Source organism: Solea senegalensis, linkage group LG15, assembly GCF_019176455.1.
Source record: "Solea senegalensis isolate Sse05_10M linkage group LG15, IFAPA_SoseM_1, whole genome shotgun sequence".
NCBI classification, from domain to species: domain Eukaryota; kingdom Metazoa; phylum Chordata; class Actinopteri; order Pleuronectiformes; family Soleidae; genus Solea; species Solea senegalensis.
In genome coordinates this window covers 4,056,246-4,076,920 of record NC_058035.1, presented here as the reverse complement: position 1 = coordinate 4,076,920, position 20,675 = coordinate 4,056,246, and the positions used below count along the sequence as shown (strand labels likewise).

Here is a 20,675-nt window from a genome sequence, read left to right as displayed (position 1 = left end):
TGTTTTTATGCGTCTGTAAACTCTCTGGACCTCTCTGTACACCAGTGACACCTCAAGTTTGAGCAGTAGCCCCCCGGTAGGACGAGTAGGTACTGCAGGTGGACCGCAAGCAGTCATAGAACTAATTTAAAAACAAACTTTAGATTTTTCTTGTAATTAAGCTTCATATGCCTCACATTTACGAGGACTGAACTTGGTATTATTAGAACTTCACATATTAGGAGAATCCAACTAAAAAGTGAAGTCAACAAGTAAACAAAACTTATAACTGTTTGCTTACTTTCAGTCACCGACTGTAGATGTAAAATGAACATATCTGATGGTATAGATATGTAATTACCTGACTGAAAGGTTTATATATTATTTGTTAATATTATATATTATGTATTTTACAACAATAGACTTTCAGAAAAAATAAGGTCAATTGATTATAATGTGTTTAAAATGTGTTTTTCCTGCAAATATGCCAAACATTTAATGACTCTAGTTTTTTAATTGGGAATATTTGTTTTTTTTCTTCATTTTCTTTCAATAATTACTAAAATGTTTCAATTATTATGTATTTTATGGAACGTTTTAAACAAGGCAGCAAGTAATTAAGTCATCTAAGTCATTTTAATTAATGATGACTATAATTGGTCCTGGTATAATTAGTCTTCCATCAACCAACATGCAACTACTACAAGTAGTTAATATTTGGTCAAATGCAGCAATAGCTCCCTTTTGATTAACATGTTTGTAATAATATAAGCTGTAAAGAGAATGTGGTGTGAAGAATAATAAAGCAATTTAACAGGAAATAACTGGAGAGGGTCCTCATGGTGGTGTAGTGGTGAGCACTGTTGACTCACAATAAGAAGGTCTGGGATTTCTGTTTGTGTGCGTGTTCTCTCCAGATACTCAGATTTCCTTTAACTGTCCAAAAACATGCGGATTACATTTTTTGGAAACTCTATATTCACTGTTCTGTAATGACCACTATAGTTCAGCAGGTGGCAGTGTCGGGCTGCTGCTGCTGCTGCAGCCGAGCCCTGCATGTGATCAATGAATGAAGCTGAAGCTGGAGAACAAGTCAAAGTTTCCTCAAAGCCAAGCAAAGAGAGAGTGAAAAGACACCTTGTTGTAAAACAGTCATAAAGGCAGTTTTATTTGGATCTGATCTCAATCAATCAATCAAATCCCTCTGTTCAAATGATCCCGGAACATTCGTGGTCTGGCCTACGAGTGACGGGGTCAAACGTCAATCTCACCGCCTGTAGTGTAAATGAGGAACGGCCATGCAGCAGTTCGTATATTACTGTGCTTGTAAAAGGAGGAGAAATGATTACGCACGTACAATATTTACAATTTACAAATGACACTAACAAAGCACTAACAAACAGCATTAAACAGAGGGCAATTACTCACACACAAACAAAACAAGAAAAACTCTGACAAAGTTGTTTGTTTTTTCCAGAAACAGTTGAATCCCTTCATGTATGACAGCAAATCAACAACAAACACACATCACACAGGGAAAAGTGCCTAACTCAAAGTGCAACGGCGAGCTCCGACGCTAACGAACGCCGCCTTGATGTCACGACGGCAAAAGGAAAAGAGGGATAGAGATGCGGCGAAACGGGGTCTGGAGTTTGGAAAAAGGCTCTCGTCATGTGCCTTGGCTCGCAGCCTCAAAAGACAAAAAAGTGAGCGTTGAACGTTTAAGAGAACACAAACACTGGAGTCGACGCCGAGTTATTTGGCGTCGGCGTAACTCTCTGGCACACGAGTGGCCGCTCGACAACGTGATGAGGCTCTGCAGCGTCTGCCAGCATCAGGAGAACCACGGCCAACACACGCAACCAGCGCCGCGATGTGTGCTTTTCCTGTTTGTACTTTACGGCCAATGTGAACTTATAAGGAAATAAAGGAGAGGCAGCGCTGATTTGATTGATCTCGTAATAATAGTAACGTTGGCTTCGCTGAACGTCTAAAGTATTGGAATCCAGCTTTTAGATGATGCATCTAGAAAACTATTAGAGCAGCTAGAAAAGCACCCAAAACATGATGAATAAATCCATAAATCTATCAGAAATGTATGAAAAAGCTCTGTGGGCCAGAACCTGTCCTGACAACTTGCTTACTTGAACTCCGCGAACTCCCTTTATTCTCATTTAAGTCCAAAAACCAAACATTCAAGCAACTCCACTGGTTATATTTATATAAAAACATTATATATATATATATATCGGCATTTCATTTGAGAATAAACAAAACAAAAATGTATAAAAACCATCAAAGAATGTTTCCATTCTCTTCTAAACCTCACTCTTTGTGCACAAACTGGTGATACTGAAGTTAAATAGTTAAATAGATAAATAGTTCATTGGTACCTGAGCGAGGAGAAGAAAGCACCGTTTGAGAGGCGCGGCACCGCCTCTCTTTTTCATCAGAAACTCTGCCGACGCTTGAAAATGTCCCACAGACGCTGACGCGGTCTCAGTCTTTAGTGCAAATCAAAGAGCGTCTCCATGTGTACGTAGGGTTATCTACACGTCCACGACGTCCAAGAGCTCAGCAGTCGTCCCGGGTCTTTGGTGGTCTGTAGGGCAACACCGGCGCAGGTCTGAAATGTGAACACAAGCAGGCGTGGACATTGATTCTTAGACGTGGGCGGTTCTGAATCCATTCACAAATATCCGATTATTTAAAATTCAACATAAAACAGACACTACACTACATTCCAAGCTTGCAACAATCATCTCAGACACCAGCTCACTAATGTTAAGCCGATGTTTTTTGTTTTAGTATTTCCTGTCTGCACTGACCTGCAGGGTAGAGGGATTTTGGGTGGAAGCCTGGGCACAGTGGGGATGGGGACGGGGAGGGGTCCGGCGGCGAGTTTGTGAACCCTCCCCGCTGTGGTGCCGTGACCCGACCGAGAGCTCCTCCCGAGCGGGTCTGCAGGCAGAGGCTTCTGGGGCGGACTGGGCTTGTCAAAGTCCTACAGGGACAGGAAACAGACTCAGATTCAGTACAAACAAGTCAGTTCCCTCACTTTAACCTGGAAAACAACACATATATCAGCTCCTACCTCTCTTTAAATATGGATTAGCTGAACAGACGCTACCAGAAGACACTAGCCTCAACATTTCAATAGAGGGCACTGTGTTATCAGCAAACCCCGCCTCCCCGTGTCTGTGGCAGCGCTGAGAGAGTGCACGGGGTTATCTGAACATGGTGCCATCACGAGTTACTGATCTACAGTGAACGAGGCGAGGCGCCGATAAACATCTGCACGTTCACACGGACCACACCGCCGAGGAATATACGGATGAACTGCAGCTGATAATAAATGAAACAATAAATGGTCTTAACGGCACAAATCCATTAAGAACTGGAACGAATGGAAATCATTAGTGTAGAAATAATAATATAGGAAAATCTGTTGCTTTACAAGGGTAAGAATATCAATACTTTCGTTCTAGGGCCGGGCAGCCTGTGTAACCAGAGGGTTGTTGGTTCAAACACTGGGAAGGGACACAGGCTGGGGTGCCCCTGAGCAAGGCACTTAATCCCCTATTGCTTCCCCTTGTGTTTTTAGTTATGTCTGGTTTTCAGTTTCTTGCTTCCTGTTTTATTTTGTACGTCTTCGTCATGTGTTTACCTCATCAAGTTTTACTTCCTGTCCTGTCCTCCCTGTTGATTGTCTGCCCCGCCCTAATGTGTTTCACCTGTGTCTGATTGCCTCTCTGATGCACTTATGGCATTTTTCCATCATACAGTTCTAGCTCTAACCGGCTTGACTTGACTCGAGGATCCAAACGAGCTGAGCCGATACTAAAATATGACATCGTCAGACTGTCGGCCACTGAGTGGTCAGAGAGTGTCGTCACTGGAAGAGTCACTAGCGGATCAAACTGAACAATGCTGAACTGTAGATCAGTCAAAACGACTTTAAAAATCCTGAAAACTTGAATTAATCTCCAACATTCAGCTACAGGAAACGTCTAAAATCTCAATATTTAACAGAGGAGTCAGTTCAGTGACTTTGTCTTTGTTGGTTTGTTAATTTTCTGTCAGTTTTTCATGCTCCCCATGTTTCTTTCAGTTGGAGTTGAACCTTTTTTGCCTTTTTATTCATTTAAAACACTGTAAAATTGCGTTTGGGTCCTCCGTTTTCTCCACCCTATGTCACTTGATCAACACGTAGACAACTTTAAAGGCAAAAACCAATGCGTCAGGACACATTTTTACAGTTACTGGTCAATACTTCCACAATGTTTACTTTCTCGATTACATCCAGTGACATTATAGATCAATAAAACTCGACTATAACTAAATGTTACAATCTGACGCATCACAACATAAACCTGCATCTATATTGGGAACATTCCGTTAGAATGTCTTTTAACAAAAAAGGAATGAAAAGCAGTAATTCATTCATACAAAAATAATATTTTGTTTCCTTTATGGCGAGAGAGAGTGAAAAAAGTAGTTTATCAAGATGCGGCTTCAGCAAAACTCTGTGAATACAACAGCCCCGGAGCACTTCACATAAACACAAGACGCTCCGCAGAGGCTGAAATGTTGTGATGCTTTCATCAGATTGTTGCTCCGTTCACAGCACAGCAGGTTTAGATTCCGCTGAAATCGGCACCGCAGTCCCACATGGATACTGTTCTCACTTGTTGAGAATTTGGGGGTAATAAAAACGAACACAGCGGGAGGGGTGTGTGGGGGGGGCTGCTGTGATCCTATTAGAAGAATCTGGGTGAAACTAACAGTATTTCACAGACTTCCACATACAGCGAGCCACCCGCTGTGATCTTTAAACACATATTCGCCCCTGATCAGATCCTGCATGTGTAAGTTATGGATGGTTTAGTTTCAGGCTCCTGCTGCAGAAAGTGTCGGGGCAGATTTTTCAACAGCGAGGGAAATGAAGACGTTGAACTGCCAGATAAAGCACTTCTCAAACCCCAGAATATTCCAGGTTAGCATGTGGTTGGCATTTCTAATGCCGCTCTTGGCAGGAAACCTCACACTGGTGGTGGTGTTGGCGTCTCAATTCAACATGAAGGATTGCATTGTGCTCTGTGGCTTGAGAAAGATCTATGAGCCTTGGGCTTACAAGCACCTTTCACAAGCTGCCAGAGGAGCTGAAAAATGTGTGGACGTCTGGCCAAAAACAAAGTGATTTGTCTAAGTTCCTGAAATGATATGACATTTTTTTTTACACTGCAGCAGTGAAATGATAATGCTGCGGTCTACATTTTGTAGTGCACCTGACCCGCGTTACAGCAGCTTAAGAAATTAACTTTTTTTTTCTCCTCCTGTGAATTTGGATTATTTCCAGAGTCAGTTTATCAGATGTTGGGAAATACCTTGTTCCTTTTTATCAGGGCCCTGCCAGAGTGCTACAAATGCCGGCTACGCTACCATAATAATATAACACATGGGCCTCAAACTCAAATGACCTGGAGGCCAGTGAACTTCTAGTCTGGTCAGACCGGGGGTCGATCGTGTAAAAAAATTGCCAAAATGGTTAAAAAAATTCAACTGTTCATGATCATATTGCACCCAATTTCAAAATAAAAGTCTTTGCTTTGATATGGAACGATATAAATATATGATGCAAAACAAATCCACTAATGACAAAAACAGACAGGAATAAAGTAGAATAAAAATAACATGTAGACAAATTTAATTAAAAAATAGTTTTACATTTAATAATGTGATAAATATAACCTGATATATAATTATTATTATAAAAATGTCAATTGCTAACAAAACATGTGATGTCACTGTAACGCAATATTTAGATTTAACACATCAGTATATGTAATATTATATAGTGTATAATATTTGATGACTTATACATAATATTTATTCTTCTTTATTCTAAAGTAAATTAAATAATATGTCACATTTTATGCATTAAAATGTCTTAAAACGATGAGATGACTGTTGAATAAGTGTATTTATATTAGCCAAAACTTTTCCAAAACTCCATAGAAATATTTTTTACTCACTATGAAAGATCAGAGTGATGGAAATAAGGATTCAGCACTATAGTTGGCCAGTGTGGTGTCTTTTTATTGTGTTCATTTGTCACAAACGCACAGGGGAACCGAGCGAGACTACAGGACAACAATCAAAGAAATATCTATTATATGGGTACGTGTGAATTTCAAGGTGAATATTTAATATATCAAGGGCATTTTTGCCCCGACGACGCCTCCTAATTTCCTCCGCCTGCGCCACAGGTGTCTGGAATGTGTTTTTGCTTTATCGGAAACAAAATAATAAGCAGATGTGTTTGTGGGAACTTGCAGCGCCCACACTCGTGTTTTCTCACCTCATTTTAATAAATGCAGGAGAGGCTTTAACCGCCCCCCTCCCTCACATATAATGAAATGCTGTCTGCTCGCAGACATAAGACAGAAGAAGAAGAAGTCTTTTATAATTGGATACATTGACGCAGGCAGCAGGGGATTGTGTCAAGTGCGACAATGAGGTTGTAATACACGATTCCTTTAAAGACGGATGTCCTCCACGTCCTCGCTGGCCTGTTATTAAATCTCAAACAGAATCCTCTCTCTCTGTTTCTGACCCAGATGAGGCGTCGCCGCGCGCTCCATCTGTTTCATGACACACGGAGTGAGCGGGCAGATATTAGCAGGTAGCTAGGGTTTCATTGTTTTGGCAGGTCAGCGCGCGGCCCATTCATAAAGCAAACAGAGGCCGTTTCATGCTAAAGTGCATCGTTAGTTGGCACGGGCTCGGAACAATCAAGGGCGACATGCTGGCGTAACAAAGGGCACAGGTTTTTTTTTGGTTTTTCTTCGTTTCCACTGGTGACTGATGGATTTGGCCGTGTAAATTTTGCACAGTTGGGTTTGTATTTATTGCACTCTTTTTTTTTAAGCACATCGTTTAACGATCGACACATTAAAAGAGACAACGGACAAAGACACAGCAAACGCGAGACTGTGTGAGCACACGGGCACTGGTGCTGTGTTATATATCAATATATAAACAACATGGCTGGTTGTAGATAGAGCATTGGCAGAAGTTTGGAATATGGAACAGTAAAGTAAGTTAATTTGTATCATAAATCATGGAAAGTTGGAGAATAACAGTGAAATCAAGGCTTTTATGGAAAAAAATGGTGAAATAATTAAACATTTAAGCATTTAATCACTTAATGGAAGCTGCATGTTTCTGCAGCAGCCTGAAGGTGCAACAGAAGACTTTTGCGTCCAAAGCGATATCCCGCCTACGACAGCTAAGAAATCTTGATGATTGATAAAAATAGATTCAGGACTGGACATGGCATCTGCTTGGCCAGCCTTCACAAACAGGGCAGTAGCCCAACTCATTGTGAGCAAACAATGGAACGCAATCACTGAACACTGCCCGCTCCACAGACTGAAAGGAACCTCCACACAGCAGACAAGGAGGCAACTGTTTGGCTTGAGGACTCTGCACTCGCTAAATAAATAAATATGGAACGAGATTTCTCATCTCTGGCTTTCTCCAAATTGGTGGGGACACTGTAAACCTATGCTATTGGTTATAATGGCCCAATAATTTAAAATTAATTGAAATCTACAGTTAATGGGTGTCAGATTGTGCTCTGGCTTTTTTGGGCCCGATCTAAACTCTACTGTCAGGTGATTGTGACAGATCCACAATGACAGACGACCGCCTTGTGTGTGCATGTCATCGAAAGGCTGTCGGCAAGTGATGACAACGTGGACTGTTAGATTTCGTCCATGGAAAATCTGCCCCCCCACTCACAGAATACACAGAATATCAGAGAAAGTGCCACTGCAGCAATGGAATGTAAAATCCAGCACACCCGAGTGGAATGCTCCACTGACGAGGACCCTCGTTTAGGTGCGACTGGAACCACAGGCATTTATACACACGAGAAAATGTGAAGCGTCTCTCCGCAGACGTGGAACGGGGTAAATCTGACCCAAATCCAAGAGAGTACTACTTTTTTATATGTTTTGCACAATGTTTCTAGAAAATAATTGGATGAACTAGTGACGAGGGCTGCTTTAGAATCGGTTCATCTGTCGGTTATTTTCTCGATGAATCAAGTCCTTGTTTGGGTCATAAAATGTCAGAAAATGTTGAAGGATGTTTCTCGAACCTCAAAATGACGTCTTTGTTACATGGAACAAAAAAACCCAGAGAAAATATCCACATTTAAGGAGTTGAAAACTCAAAATGATTAATCTAGTAATCAAGGAATAATTGATGAATCATTGCAGCCTTAGTAACTTGGGGTAACTTAACTATATTTGCTTTTAAAGTCAATCGGAATGGAAATACCCACGTTTAGACAGCTGAAAACACTGCCGCTGCTCCCGCTGCTCACCTGTATAACAAACAGTGGAGGAATTATCTGGGTTTAAGTTCTGCTCGGTCATATCCTAAAGCTAATACCGTCCTTGTTTTGAGAAAGCAACAGACATTTGCCAATTTCCTCTCCCCTCCCCCGGGAGCCAGCGAACAGCACAACTCCCCTCTGGTCTAAGGGAACGGAATGGATCAGGTTTTTGGATCCACAACCAGAGCGGCCAGATGGATTTACTATCTCCACTGCATTCAATACTGCTGACTCAGCAGAAAGCGGCGCTTAAATGACTTAATTTTCGCCGCACTTGGACGCCAGTGCAGAGAAGCGCGGAGAGAACACTTCGCCACACAGACCATACGCGTGCCCGAGCGTCTTTCACACCATGAATGATTTGATAGCTTTCATTTCGGCTCGTTTTCCCTTCTGTTGATTGTGATTCATCCACAGCTGAATCATCGTCATGTGGTGAGAGAAGGGACTTACAGTATAACACTGTGTCCGCGTCCAATGAAAACTTCAGCAACAGTTCTCGTCAAGGTCAAGGGTGGAGCGATTGTTTTGTTAGCGGCCGTTTTTCAAGCTCATAAATGAGCTTTAAAGCCAACGGAGGAGCGAGAGCGAGAGCCCTTAACTACACGGCACACTCTATCTGCTGGAGAGGATTTATGCGACATGACTGAAAAAAATCCAGAACAGTGAAATTGTTTTGTCAACAAGAGTTAAGAGTGTCCCTAAACGCATCACCAATGATTCATAACAGCCCAATGAGAGTGAAACTTTGAGGCAAAAGGAATAAAACGTACAGCGGCGCCCATTTTTGGTCAAGTTTAACGTCTCGGCAGAATCATTTTGATACTCCATCCATCCATCATCCATCCATCCATCCATCCTCTGTAGATTGCTCACTCTGAGCCCAAACAGTATCACCAACTATTATCTACTGTAAAAACTGTAAAAACATAAAAGGGTTTCTGTCTTCCTAACCTGTTATCAAGTTTCATTTATATGTTTGAGTAAAAACCTGTTTTTAAATAATGTCATGACATCATAATGTCGCCGTGTTCACCAGAAAAATCCCCCCAACTTAACTATGATCCAAAGCTGCACTATTGGCTTTCGTAGATCTCCCGGTTTCCCATTTTCAGTGACACATATACAGTAGTCGTATGAAAAAGTAATTTCCAATTTCCGCTGCAGTGTGTGTGGGAGTGTAACTTTTATCCCTGACATATGTGAACTGAAGCTGTGTCATGGTTGGCTGTTGTTTGTCAAAATCCTAGCTGACATTGGGTGGGAGACACGGTGCACGGAGGAAAGATCACTGCAACCCGAACCCCTGTCCACGCACACACACACCAAAATGATAAAATGATTATTACAAACGCTTATATGCAAAAATAAACAGCAACTGTAGGTTTTTGTTCCTATTCTCACTGTGTATATGGATAAATCCTTCTTCCATGAAGTGAGTCTTTGCATATTTTACGTTTCTCAGACGTAAATATTTTGTCGTACAGATGCCGACAACAGGAAAGCGATCAGCTGCTAACTGACCTGCTAAGAGTTGCTTAAATGCAGTAAAGGTCACAGAAGTTCAGAGGTCACAGAGGTGTTGGGAAAATTTGCTTTACACATTTAAAAGTGAACCAAAACATGGGTTTTAATTTGAGTCTGATTAATACATTTTATATTTTAACTAGTACAAACTGTCACATTTTTTAGGGTGGTACGATAAACTCACTCAGATGAGTTCAGATGGACACCAAATTCAAAATGGCCAACTTCCTGTTGAGGAAGCCAGTCCTGTTCACTATTACAAGTTCTCGCAAAGTTCCGTGAAATTTGGTGCATATTGTACCCCAGGTTGAGAACCTTTGGTTTAGAAGATGCTCAGAAGTCATGCAAGCTAAAATATGAACAGGCTAAACTGACTATGTGGTCCATAACTTCTCTGACAAGGCAAATTAATGACCAAGTGAATTCCACATGAGGTGGATCATTAAAGGATTAATTAACATTTCTTGCAGACAAACCTGGTCGACCCCGTACGACGGCTGCTGGCGAGGCAGGCTGAGAAAAGGCGGCACCCGCGGCGGCGGCGGCGAGAGCGCCGTGTGTGCAGGCAGGAGCCTGTGGTGAGCGGGGAGCGGAGGCAGCGTGGGCTGACCCACGCTCAGAGACACCGGCATGGGCTGGCTGATGTGCAGCGGCTGGTAGAGAGGCAGCCTGCGCAGGCTGTGAGAGTGGAAGCCGTGCTGGGGGAGGAGCGGCTCCGTGCTCAGGAGAGATGGCTGAGAAACAAAAGAGCATGATGTTGTCATCTGTTATGGCAGATTTTCCGCAGCAGACGTCGTGGCAGGAGCGGCACAGGTGTCACTGAAGACATTAAGGACGTCTGTGATGAAGTGTCTCACTAAGACAATAAAGTTAGTGGCAGTAAACCGCTGCGGCCAAATGGAATTCAGCCATAATTAATTTTATTATTATTGACACTGTGACGCGTCAAAGCGTCCTCTGTGACTTTTTAAACACTCCACCTAAATGTCAGCCTTGATGAACAGAAGAATTAATGATAACAATAAAACCGTTATTATCCAGCTGTACAAATATCTTTAGCTCGTCTTCTCAAACCCTTTTAGGTGTTTCATTCGGGGTTCGCTTGCATCAAGTCCAGAACTTTGGACCAATGAAGGTTTTAGGAAATCAAGATCAGCATTTTTCAAATATTATTATTCGGAAAGAAATAGCTTCATTGCATGGTTCTTAACCTGTGGTCCATGAGCCACTGAAAATAGTACAAAAATGTTGATCAGTGTTTCTTAAACATCAAAATGAAATCCTCAAATATCTTGTTTTGTCAAACATATATATTTTAGCATGTAGTAGCAAAGAAATAAAATGAAAAAACAAACAATAATTTGTCCCAATAGGCAATAAATGACATCCTCCATGGAGGTTTTATGCTTTTAATGATAATAATAAACATACATTTTTGGCCACATTTGTCTGTTGTGAGCGGCATAACTCAAAAACTGAAGGACAGATTAGGATGAAATTATCTGGGGATTATTAGATTTTGGTGTTGATCCAGATACTGCTTTAAATTCAGGATTTTTAATATTATTATTATTATTATTATTATTGCAAGACAGTATACAGGAGTATACAGACACTGTGGGAAACAGAGTGCTTTGTCTAGTTCAGTAATTGATTAAATGCATTATTTTTAAAACAATTTTGCTATTAATAAAACAATGAAAATATCATACAAACAATCTTTTATCAATAAGACCATAACATCTTGCTCTAGTGCAGCACACGCACACACACACACACACACAAAAGAATCAGTTTCCACTGCTATAAAACGCTCCTTTATCTGAAACAGCTGATGTTGGAGTTGCTCATAAAACTGGAAAACAACATTATTAAATATGACGGTTTGAAGCTGAAATGTAAAACCCAGAGCCGTGATTCCTTTTTTCTCCTTCGTCCAGCTGTTACTCATTTGCACCAGAAGAAAACACTGGACTCCTGCACGTCTATTATAAAAGATAATGTACTAAACGCTCACACAGTGTTTGTCACACAATCACTACTATCTATCTAAAAGCTATTTTCTTCCACAGCCTGAATCAATCAACTCTGGTCTTTCTTTTTTTATCATAAACACATATTGAAGTGGCTCAAATAAAAAGCACCGTGCTTCTCATCCAGTGCAGCAACTTTAATATTCTCTCTTCGGGAGATACAGTGGAAATCAATCAATCACCCCGGCGTGATGTCATCTTGGCGAGGCTTGGCGGCAGGTTAAGAGGAAATTATTATTGTTATTATTATTATTATTACACAAGACAAGTGAGTCAAACGGCTCATGAGTCATGCTATAGATGCTGTACATAGAGTTGGCAACGTGTGATGAACAACAAAGTGCAGTAACAGAGAGTGGCTCACTTTAAAAGCGCTGGATCCAGAGGGTTTGGGTGGAGGTTTACGCTGAGGCGTGGGTCTGTACATGGACTGGGTCCTCATGGGGCTGGTGGGCCTGGTGGCCTCCACAGATCTGCAAATACAACATGAAGAAATGAAAAAAACACTATTATTATATTATTATTAGGCTCCGAGCGCTTACACAGTGGTGTAACTAATGGAGTTATTATTTGTGAGGTTTCACGTTGGTGAAAATGGACGAAAATTGGCAAACAACTCAGAACAACTGGCGAAAAATGTTATAAAATGAAAGAAATGCGTAAAAGTGGTGCAAAATGGCTCAGTAGTGCCCCCGAAGGTGAAACCCAGTAAGAAAAAGTAAAAACCAAGTTGCACCAATATTCGCAAAACTTGGTGGGAACATGTCACAGACCAAGACAAACAAAAAAGTCTATCGGGATCATGGCCTTCACTCAACAGGAAGTTGGCCATTTTGCATTTTTGGAGTCCTTCTTGGCGATTTGCATGTTTTGTAAACGGACAAACTCATCAGAGCATGTTAATCGTATCAACATAAAAAAATGTGTACATTTGTATGCAAAGTTATCAAAAGGTCTTGCAGATTGAAAAGGGCGTGGCAAATTTTGGTAAATTCCAATCCAATTTCGCCAAGAAACAGGAAGTGCCGTGTAACATCGCCGTACATTGACCGATCGGCTCCAAACTTCACACGTGACATAAGAGCCCTGGCCAGAACACGATACATCCACACATTTAATCTGAATCTTAATCAAAACTCAGTAAAAACATTATTTTATCTTCAATTTTGGCCAAATGAAAATATTTTAGTTCATTAAAATAGTTTTACACACTGGACCTTTAAGAGCTGCTATAACTGTTTATACAATAAACACTGGATTAAAGTTGTACCTGTTACTATGAAAAGAATAGTAAATACATGTACATATAGATAAATAACATATAAACAAGGACAACTTTACATTTACTGTATTTATATGTCAGACTTCTGAGATATGACTTTGACCATGTAGTAAATTTAAATGAGGTTTGGAGACAGCACGTTAATCTTCATTGTACAGGTCTGTAATTTCCTAATTATTTAACTATATCATTAAGAACTGAGTGTGGGGAAAAAAAAAAACACCTTAATTTACTCCAAGTAAAAAAAAAACCCCAACACTTTAAACCAGAACAACCTCATTATTTGTTTATAATTGAGAACGTTATCTTCCGCATGTACCGAATTGTACAGTTTCCAGTGGACAAGTTTCACAATGACCTTCTGTGCACTGATTAAAAATATCGCCCGGTTGTTTTGGAAGTTCATTTAAAATGAATCGACTCAAAGTGAGCCAGATGAACCCAGTAATGTGGCTGTTACTCTCTCGCAGAGTTCTTCTCCGGTCACTGCTGGAAAAAGGATTAGGAAGTTTTTCCCATTTGCAGAAAAAAAAAGAAAATCATCTGTAAATCATTGTGTGTGTTTGCAAAAAAAATAATCTTTAAAATCGAAGTAACCACCGCTTCAGTTTCCCGGAGTCTCACGTCACCTGAGTTTCTCTAGTGTGCTCTTCTTATCGGCGAAGAGGAGTCGCAGCAGGGTCTTCCTCTTCAGGACGACGATGACGGTGGCCACAAGGAGGCTGAGCAAGGTGACCAGGGTTGCCACGGTGATGGCCACGCTATCCGCTGATGCCATATATGACAACACGCACATTAATACGCACACACGCACATCTACAGCACAGAATGATGACAGGACATAACGCAGAGACAGTTACAGCCGGGCCGCGGTCGGCAGCACAGTTTCACATTTGACATTTCATTCTTTGAGCATTTCTGTACGACAGACTCTGAACTCTGTCGTCTGTTGCTCTCGCTTCACAAGAAAGCGGCGCGACGTGCGGCTGATGCATCTTTATGTCCTCAGTACCTGCTTGTCTCATCGGCCCGCTGTCCATGCTCCCACCAAAGCCGCCTTTCTCACAGAACGGAGGCGCCCAGTGTGCTTCGCAGTGGCAGTTCTTCTTGTTGTTGCACACCTGCAACCATGTTTTACAGTTTAGCACATACGTAAGTAAGTAACATCAAAATGTAACAAATAATAAAGAAATGAATCTATCGTCAAATAACAAGACATGGCACCACTTTACAATAAGAATACCTTTATGAAGGACTTAACATGTTATTAATCACTTATTCTTTGACATCTGGAATCCTATGAACGTCCAGCCAAACCTCTTTAGCGACCATCTTCAATAAATAATCAGTTTCTGAAGGTAAATACGTTTTGATGATTAGTCTAGCAAGAATGTTTGTGTTAAACATACGGCCCGCGGGCCAGAACTGGCCCACCCAAGGGTCCAATCTGGCACGCTGGATGAATTTGTTAAAATTTCCCATTATGATTAGTCTGCTCATGAAAAGCCATATTTGTCAGATTCAGATACCTGTGACCTGTGTGTTGTGCTTTTGTAGATCCACTGCGATCTGTAAGTTATGTGTAAACTTTTACATAGTATTGTTGAAATTGCACTTTCGTTTTATAAAAAGATACAAAAAACATTTGCAGATCTTGTTGTTAATAGGTTATTATGCTATTATTTCACTGGTCCGGCCCATGTGAGATCAAATTGCGGTGTACACTATGTGACCCCTGACCTAGAATCTGTGAATGTGTAACCTCTTTAGTTTTTTGTCAGGCAACCACATAAGTGATGATGATTGGCTAAGGTAGGAGTGAAATTGTATGGTAAGCTGACCCGAGGCAGAGTTGATTGAATCTCATTGAGATAAAAAGGCAAGAATGTAGTATATGTAATGTTAAAAATGTACATTATGCCCAGGAACAAAGTGTTTCTACAAAACTAGTGGCCAAGAACGCCAGTGTTGAGTATTAAGTGTCCATTTAATCCATTAAACACATTTAATATTCAGTTTTATTATAAATAATTGACCATACAGTTGAATTAAAAGTTCCATTCACTTTTAGAGAGGAAGAATTTGAAGAAACAAACATATTTGAACATAAAAAGAAATGTTACGTTACCTTATGTAGACCCTTTCCCGGGTAACTAGTTACTTTTAAAATGCTGTAACTGTAAATCTATAAATGTGATGAGTGTCTGTAGGATAACTGTCCAACAGAACAACAGAAGCAGGTGCTTTACTAAGAACACCAGGGTGTGCAGTGCCAAATTTGACTCAGTTTGGATAAGAAATGCAAGAAAACAGGCTGCATTAGTCAGTAAAATGTGTTGCTGGTAAGAATCTTTGGTAAAGTGAGACCGTGTGTGTCTAATCGCATATTTATAAACCATTCAATTATTATTCTTACTGTAAATTGGTAACAGGACAAACATTGATTAAATTATATGAGAAAGAAAACAACATTCATCTCAGACTAGGTGAGATCCTAATACAACAGGAATGGATTTGTTTGTGCACACGAGTGATCGTCATAATAGATAAAACATGTGTTTGGGAGAGACCGTCCCGTTAAAGCCTCAGGTTTCCTGTGAAGGAGCTCGGATCCAGGAGGATTCCCTGGTGAGGTAATGTGGACCAGCTGTCAGTCGGCGGGAGGACGGAGGAAACAAGGAGGCAGCGGGAGACGCCGAGAAGCTGCGGGTGATTTACATTTAGCACAGGCACGCAGTCAAGTGCCTTCCCTGCCTGCAGGCCGCGGACACTTGTTTATACGAGGTGACGCGGGTTAAGAGACACTCGGGGGCTCAGCGGGAGGCAGGATTCTGGGGGAATTCTATCATTGCATGAAGCCAAATATGGTATGAACAAACACTGGCTCAAACACAGTCTGTTGTTTTCATCACATGTTTTATTCTCTGCAGACTTAACGCTGAAGGTGCATTCAAATCTTGAATGCATTTACATTTAATGTAGCGTTTAAGGACGCGTCGTGTATATGAAACCGCGTTCAGTTGTTGCACAAATGCACGTATAAAGATCCGTATAAAGACGCTTCGAGCAGCTGCTGAGATTCCAGCGCTCCTTCGCCGTGCAGATAAACTCCCACCGATGAATTCAGCAAATCTCATACTGTGCGTGGTGTTTGAGAAAATGTCAGACAAATCCATTCAGCAGATATTTTCTGCAGGAAAAGAAGAGTCCGTTTTTGCTCTGCGAGCAGCTGCAACTCATTATGTGTTGAAATGCTTTATTGACGAGCTAATCTGGTTTAGGTGTGGTCATTTATGAAGTGATAAAAGAACCTTTATCACCTTAAAAACTTTTTTTAATAAAAACAAATATCAAACAAATGCTGATTAAGCCCCTTCAGCTACACCCGATTCCCACGCTGCACACAGGAAGTGATTCATTTGATGATAAAACAGCGTCACGGCGCGAACACTAAACTCAAAGCAGCGTCCACGTCAAGCTTCAGAATTAAATTCTATGCTCCAGTGCTGCTGCTGTATACACACAGACGCTCCCTCAGTCAGGTCTGATAGTATTACCTGACAGAGCCATGAAGACCAAACAGAGACAAAAATACAACAAATCCTCCAACTGCAGATTTAGATAGCGATAACTGAAAGTGCAGACCACAGACGGGAGAGCAGAGGTCACCGGAGTCTGCCTTTGACTCTCACAAACAAACAGCCGAGTAAATAAAACATGAACGCGGTCCCGTGTTGAATTTTTGATAAGGAAAGGTGAACATTTCTTGGCAGGAAGTGCGACTTTTGTACCGAAATAGAACTTCATTTTTGCTTTGCTCTCCAGCTGCGGTGCCATACTGCATCTCATCTCTCCGCAGAGTCAGAAGATGAACAACTATTAGAGAGAGAGCCCTAAATGATGCCGTTAACCAGAATTGATTTAACCTCGGCGGGACAATGAAGACTGATTGTACAGAACAGGAGCAGCTGCCGTGATTCACTGGCCGCGCTGTAAATACAGCAGCTCCTCCGCTATTGTGTGCAATTAAAAGGCAGTAAAATTAAGAGCGAGTCTTAATTCTGCTCTCCGGGTCAAAGTGACGCAATTGATAGACACACTTTCAAGGGCTCTGCTGCATAAGTTAGCAGCGGATATCGCGGTGTGCACTCACCCCGTGTCCGCTGCACTTCCCCGAGCACTCGTGCACGCCGAACACGCTGACGTTCTGACACTGGCGGTTCATACACACCTGCGAACGAAGAAGAAGAAGAAGCAGCGCTGATGAGCACAGGAGACAACACAGAAAAAGGACTTTTTTAAGGACTTTCCAGGAGCAATTCCTTCAAATTCAAGGACCCAGCTTAAGATGGGAGGGAAACTTGTAAGAGCCAATTAGTCCATGGCGTCTGGATCTTCTGAGTCAATGCAGGGCATGAAACACTGGGGAGACATTTAACTAAATATTAACTTAACTTCTTTCTTGCAAAAAAGTCAAGCACTTTCAATGACTCATGTGCATTTAGTGCATGTGCAATTTTCAGCTAAATCTAAGACGTTTGTCCTCTAGTCCAGTTCTTTGGTTTCAGCTTCTTAAATTTGACTATGTTCTGGTTTCTTTAATCATACGGCTGAATGAATTCTCTACTAAATGTTTCTGATACATCCACACACTTGTGTTCCTGTCTTACTCGGGAATAGGATGCTCCATTTGTATTAATAAACGTAGCTTTTACCTATATATATATACATATATATATATATACATATATATATGTATATATATATATATATATATATATATATATATATATATATATATATATATATATATATATATATATATATATATATATATATATATGTATATATATATATATATATATATATATATATATATATATATACATATATATATATACATATATATATGTATATATATATATATGTATATATATATATGTATATATATATACATATATATATACATATATATATATATACATATATATATATATATACATATATATACATATATACACATATATACATATATACACATATACATATATATACACATATATATGTATATATATATATATATATAATGTGAATAAAAGTAAATAGTTAAACTATTTAATTGTGGATTGTTCAGCCATTTTTTGAAGGAAAAATATCCATCTAATATTGCTATAGTACCCAGGGATTCCTACCTGTACTAAATAGTTATAAAAGGTTTATTCTAAGGCTACAACAAAGTGATTTAAAATGATGGCAAACATACTTAAAATTATTTTTAAGTGTAATTTCCCTTCTTCTCACCATGCCCTCTCCACACTTTGTACCAGCCAGAACCAGTCCAGGGTCCGGCATGTCATCGCCCAGGTAGACGTGCGTCCCTCGACACAGGATACGCCCTCCCTCCTGAAGCGGAATGTTGGTTTCTATGGAAACGGCATTTGTCCCGATCACCGGTCGGTTGGCTCCTCCCTGGCACTGAATTTTGCCGCACTTGGCGTCCCTGGAAAAACATCCCACAATCTTTAATTAAAACACACACACATCATAAAACACTTGATTAAAACCACAAAATTCCTTAAACATACAGGCCTATCAGTGACAGGCAGAGATAAGTGTAACTGTAGCGGGGAAGAAAGCAGCGCCCATTAAAGCAATTGCATCAATTAACAGAGCTTGATTACAGAATTCACCCAAAGGGAGAAGATCTTTGGAGTAATTAGCTGACAAGAATATCCCGAAATGATTCACAAGCACTTTCTCAGCCTTTCATTATCTACTGTCTTCTGCTCAAATTACATTCTGTTACCCGTGTACACTTTTGTTTCAGGACCACATGTCAGATTCCAAAGCGTGATGACGACGACGATGATTGCTAATGACACCACTTACGCTGATCACTTGTGTTTGGCTCAGTAATTCTACTCTGAATCTTTACTGCACGGGTGCAGCTGCGGAGTCTTGTGTACCTGGCATCGCACTTGGCAAAGGAACCTTTGGAGTCCTTCCCACAGTTCCCGTAAGGATCGCCTGCGGAGTTGACTCGCTCGAAGCAGATCCCGGGGGCAGGTTTGGCACCTGCACGCGACAACAAACAAGGAATTTCAAAACATAATCACAGCGATACTGTAAAAAAAAAAAGGTGGAGATGATACTACGCTGGCTTGGTTTGTTGATTTATTTGAACGTGTCTCTATAAATGCACCTGTGTGTGCTGTAGGAGTGGGTCGAAAATATCGATTTGGTGATATATCGTCGTCCTTTCAACAGAAATCGTGATGAATCGCTATATGATTGATTATCACAGAATGGTTGTATCGTGATATTATTGTTATGATTCTCGCCCCTAGTGTGCAGTGTCAACTTTGGTGGTGTTGGGGTAAAAAATGCCCGGTAAATCAGTGGGAATGTGACAGACGTATCATTAAAAAAGCTGCTTCTGCGCCACTAGTTATAGCAAAATAAAAGATCAAGGCAGTGGGATTTAACAGAAAAAAAGAAAAACAGCAACATTTTCTTTACATAAATGAAATAATAACCTTTCTATTCCTACCCCCTGACTGTATATCAAAAGAGGACATAGCCTTCTGCTTTTGCTCCATGAAGCCAAGCAGGAAGTAAGAATATGTTGAGTAGCCACCAGGGGGCCAAGCGACTAAACATTTTCCTCAGGAGTTAACGGTCTTCATCACTTCATCGCATTTCATTTTTCAGTAGAACATAATGTTACATTTTGTAGCTTATATTCAGATTTAAAGGGACACGACACATATGAGTGAACACCAGTGACATAGACAACTGGCATTGTCCAATAGGAGCCTGGTTAAAGGTGACGTCCCTCCCTTCCTCCGTTCCTCCCTTCACAGTCAAATCAAAGCTTCAGAGAAACATTCAAAACAACACACTGGAAAAAAGAAACCACTAGAAAACAAAGAAAGAAAAAGAAAAAAAAAAAAGTCACCTTGTACCAAATGAGATTATTCCAATCAACCTTTTGGTTTGTATTTTCAATCCTCTAAAAATAATCTGTTTTCTTGTTGTTTTCATTTCTTCTTCAGTGGCTTTTTGAGTCACAGGTTTACCTGGTCCCCACAGAGTGATGCACTGCTGCTCGTGAGTCTGGCAGATGCCATTGTAGCAGTATCCGTCCACGTTGTGGCAGGCGTGGCCGTCGTGCAGATACACGTTGGCCGGACAGTGAGGGTTGGAGCCCGTGCAGAACTCGGGCAGGTCGCACGAGTTGCTCGACTCTCGACACAGGGTGCCAGCTGGCTTTAGCTGTAATCGCACACAGATGATTACAGTGATTCCGAGAGACTGAGATGTTGATTGTGACTTAATTGCTATTTACTCAGTGTTAAATGTTTTTGTTGGACCTTCCTACTGTAATCTCACTGCGTGGGTCTTTTTCACTTGTGCCACAAAAGGCTTTTGATGAACTAATCTCTGA

General features: G+C 40.8%; 1 protein-coding gene across 3 annotated transcripts in view; it reads right to left on the bottom strand.

The window, feature by feature from the left end:
• Positions 1 to 1,120: 1,120 nt before the first annotated feature.
• Positions 1,121 to 20,675, bottom strand: part of adam12b (ADAM metallopeptidase domain 12b) — a 99,395-nt gene continuing 79,840 nt past the window's right edge. For 2 of the 3 annotated variants that reach the window (XM_044046266.1, XM_044046267.1), the window contains 10 exons: positions 20,308 to 20,503; positions 19,195 to 19,303; positions 18,530 to 18,728; positions 17,382 to 17,459; positions 14,241 to 14,349; positions 13,858 to 14,044; positions 12,311 to 12,419; positions 10,390 to 10,647; positions 2,808 to 2,983; positions 1,121 to 2,605 (listed from right to left, as the gene is read on the bottom strand). In XM_044046266.1, coding sequence (XP_043902201.1) covers positions 2,554 to 2,605; positions 2,808 to 2,983; positions 10,390 to 10,647; positions 12,311 to 12,419; positions 13,858 to 14,044; positions 14,241 to 14,349; positions 17,382 to 17,459; positions 18,530 to 18,728; positions 19,195 to 19,303; positions 20,308 to 20,503 — 1,473 coding nt within the window. In that variant the 3' untranslated portion in view covers positions 1,121 to 2,553. The remainder of the gene's footprint in view (positions 2,606 to 2,807; positions 2,984 to 10,389; positions 10,648 to 12,310; positions 12,420 to 13,857; positions 14,045 to 14,240; positions 14,350 to 17,381; positions 17,460 to 18,529; positions 18,729 to 19,194; positions 19,304 to 20,307; positions 20,504 to 20,675) is intronic. The other variant, XM_044046268.1, reaches the window with a different exon arrangement.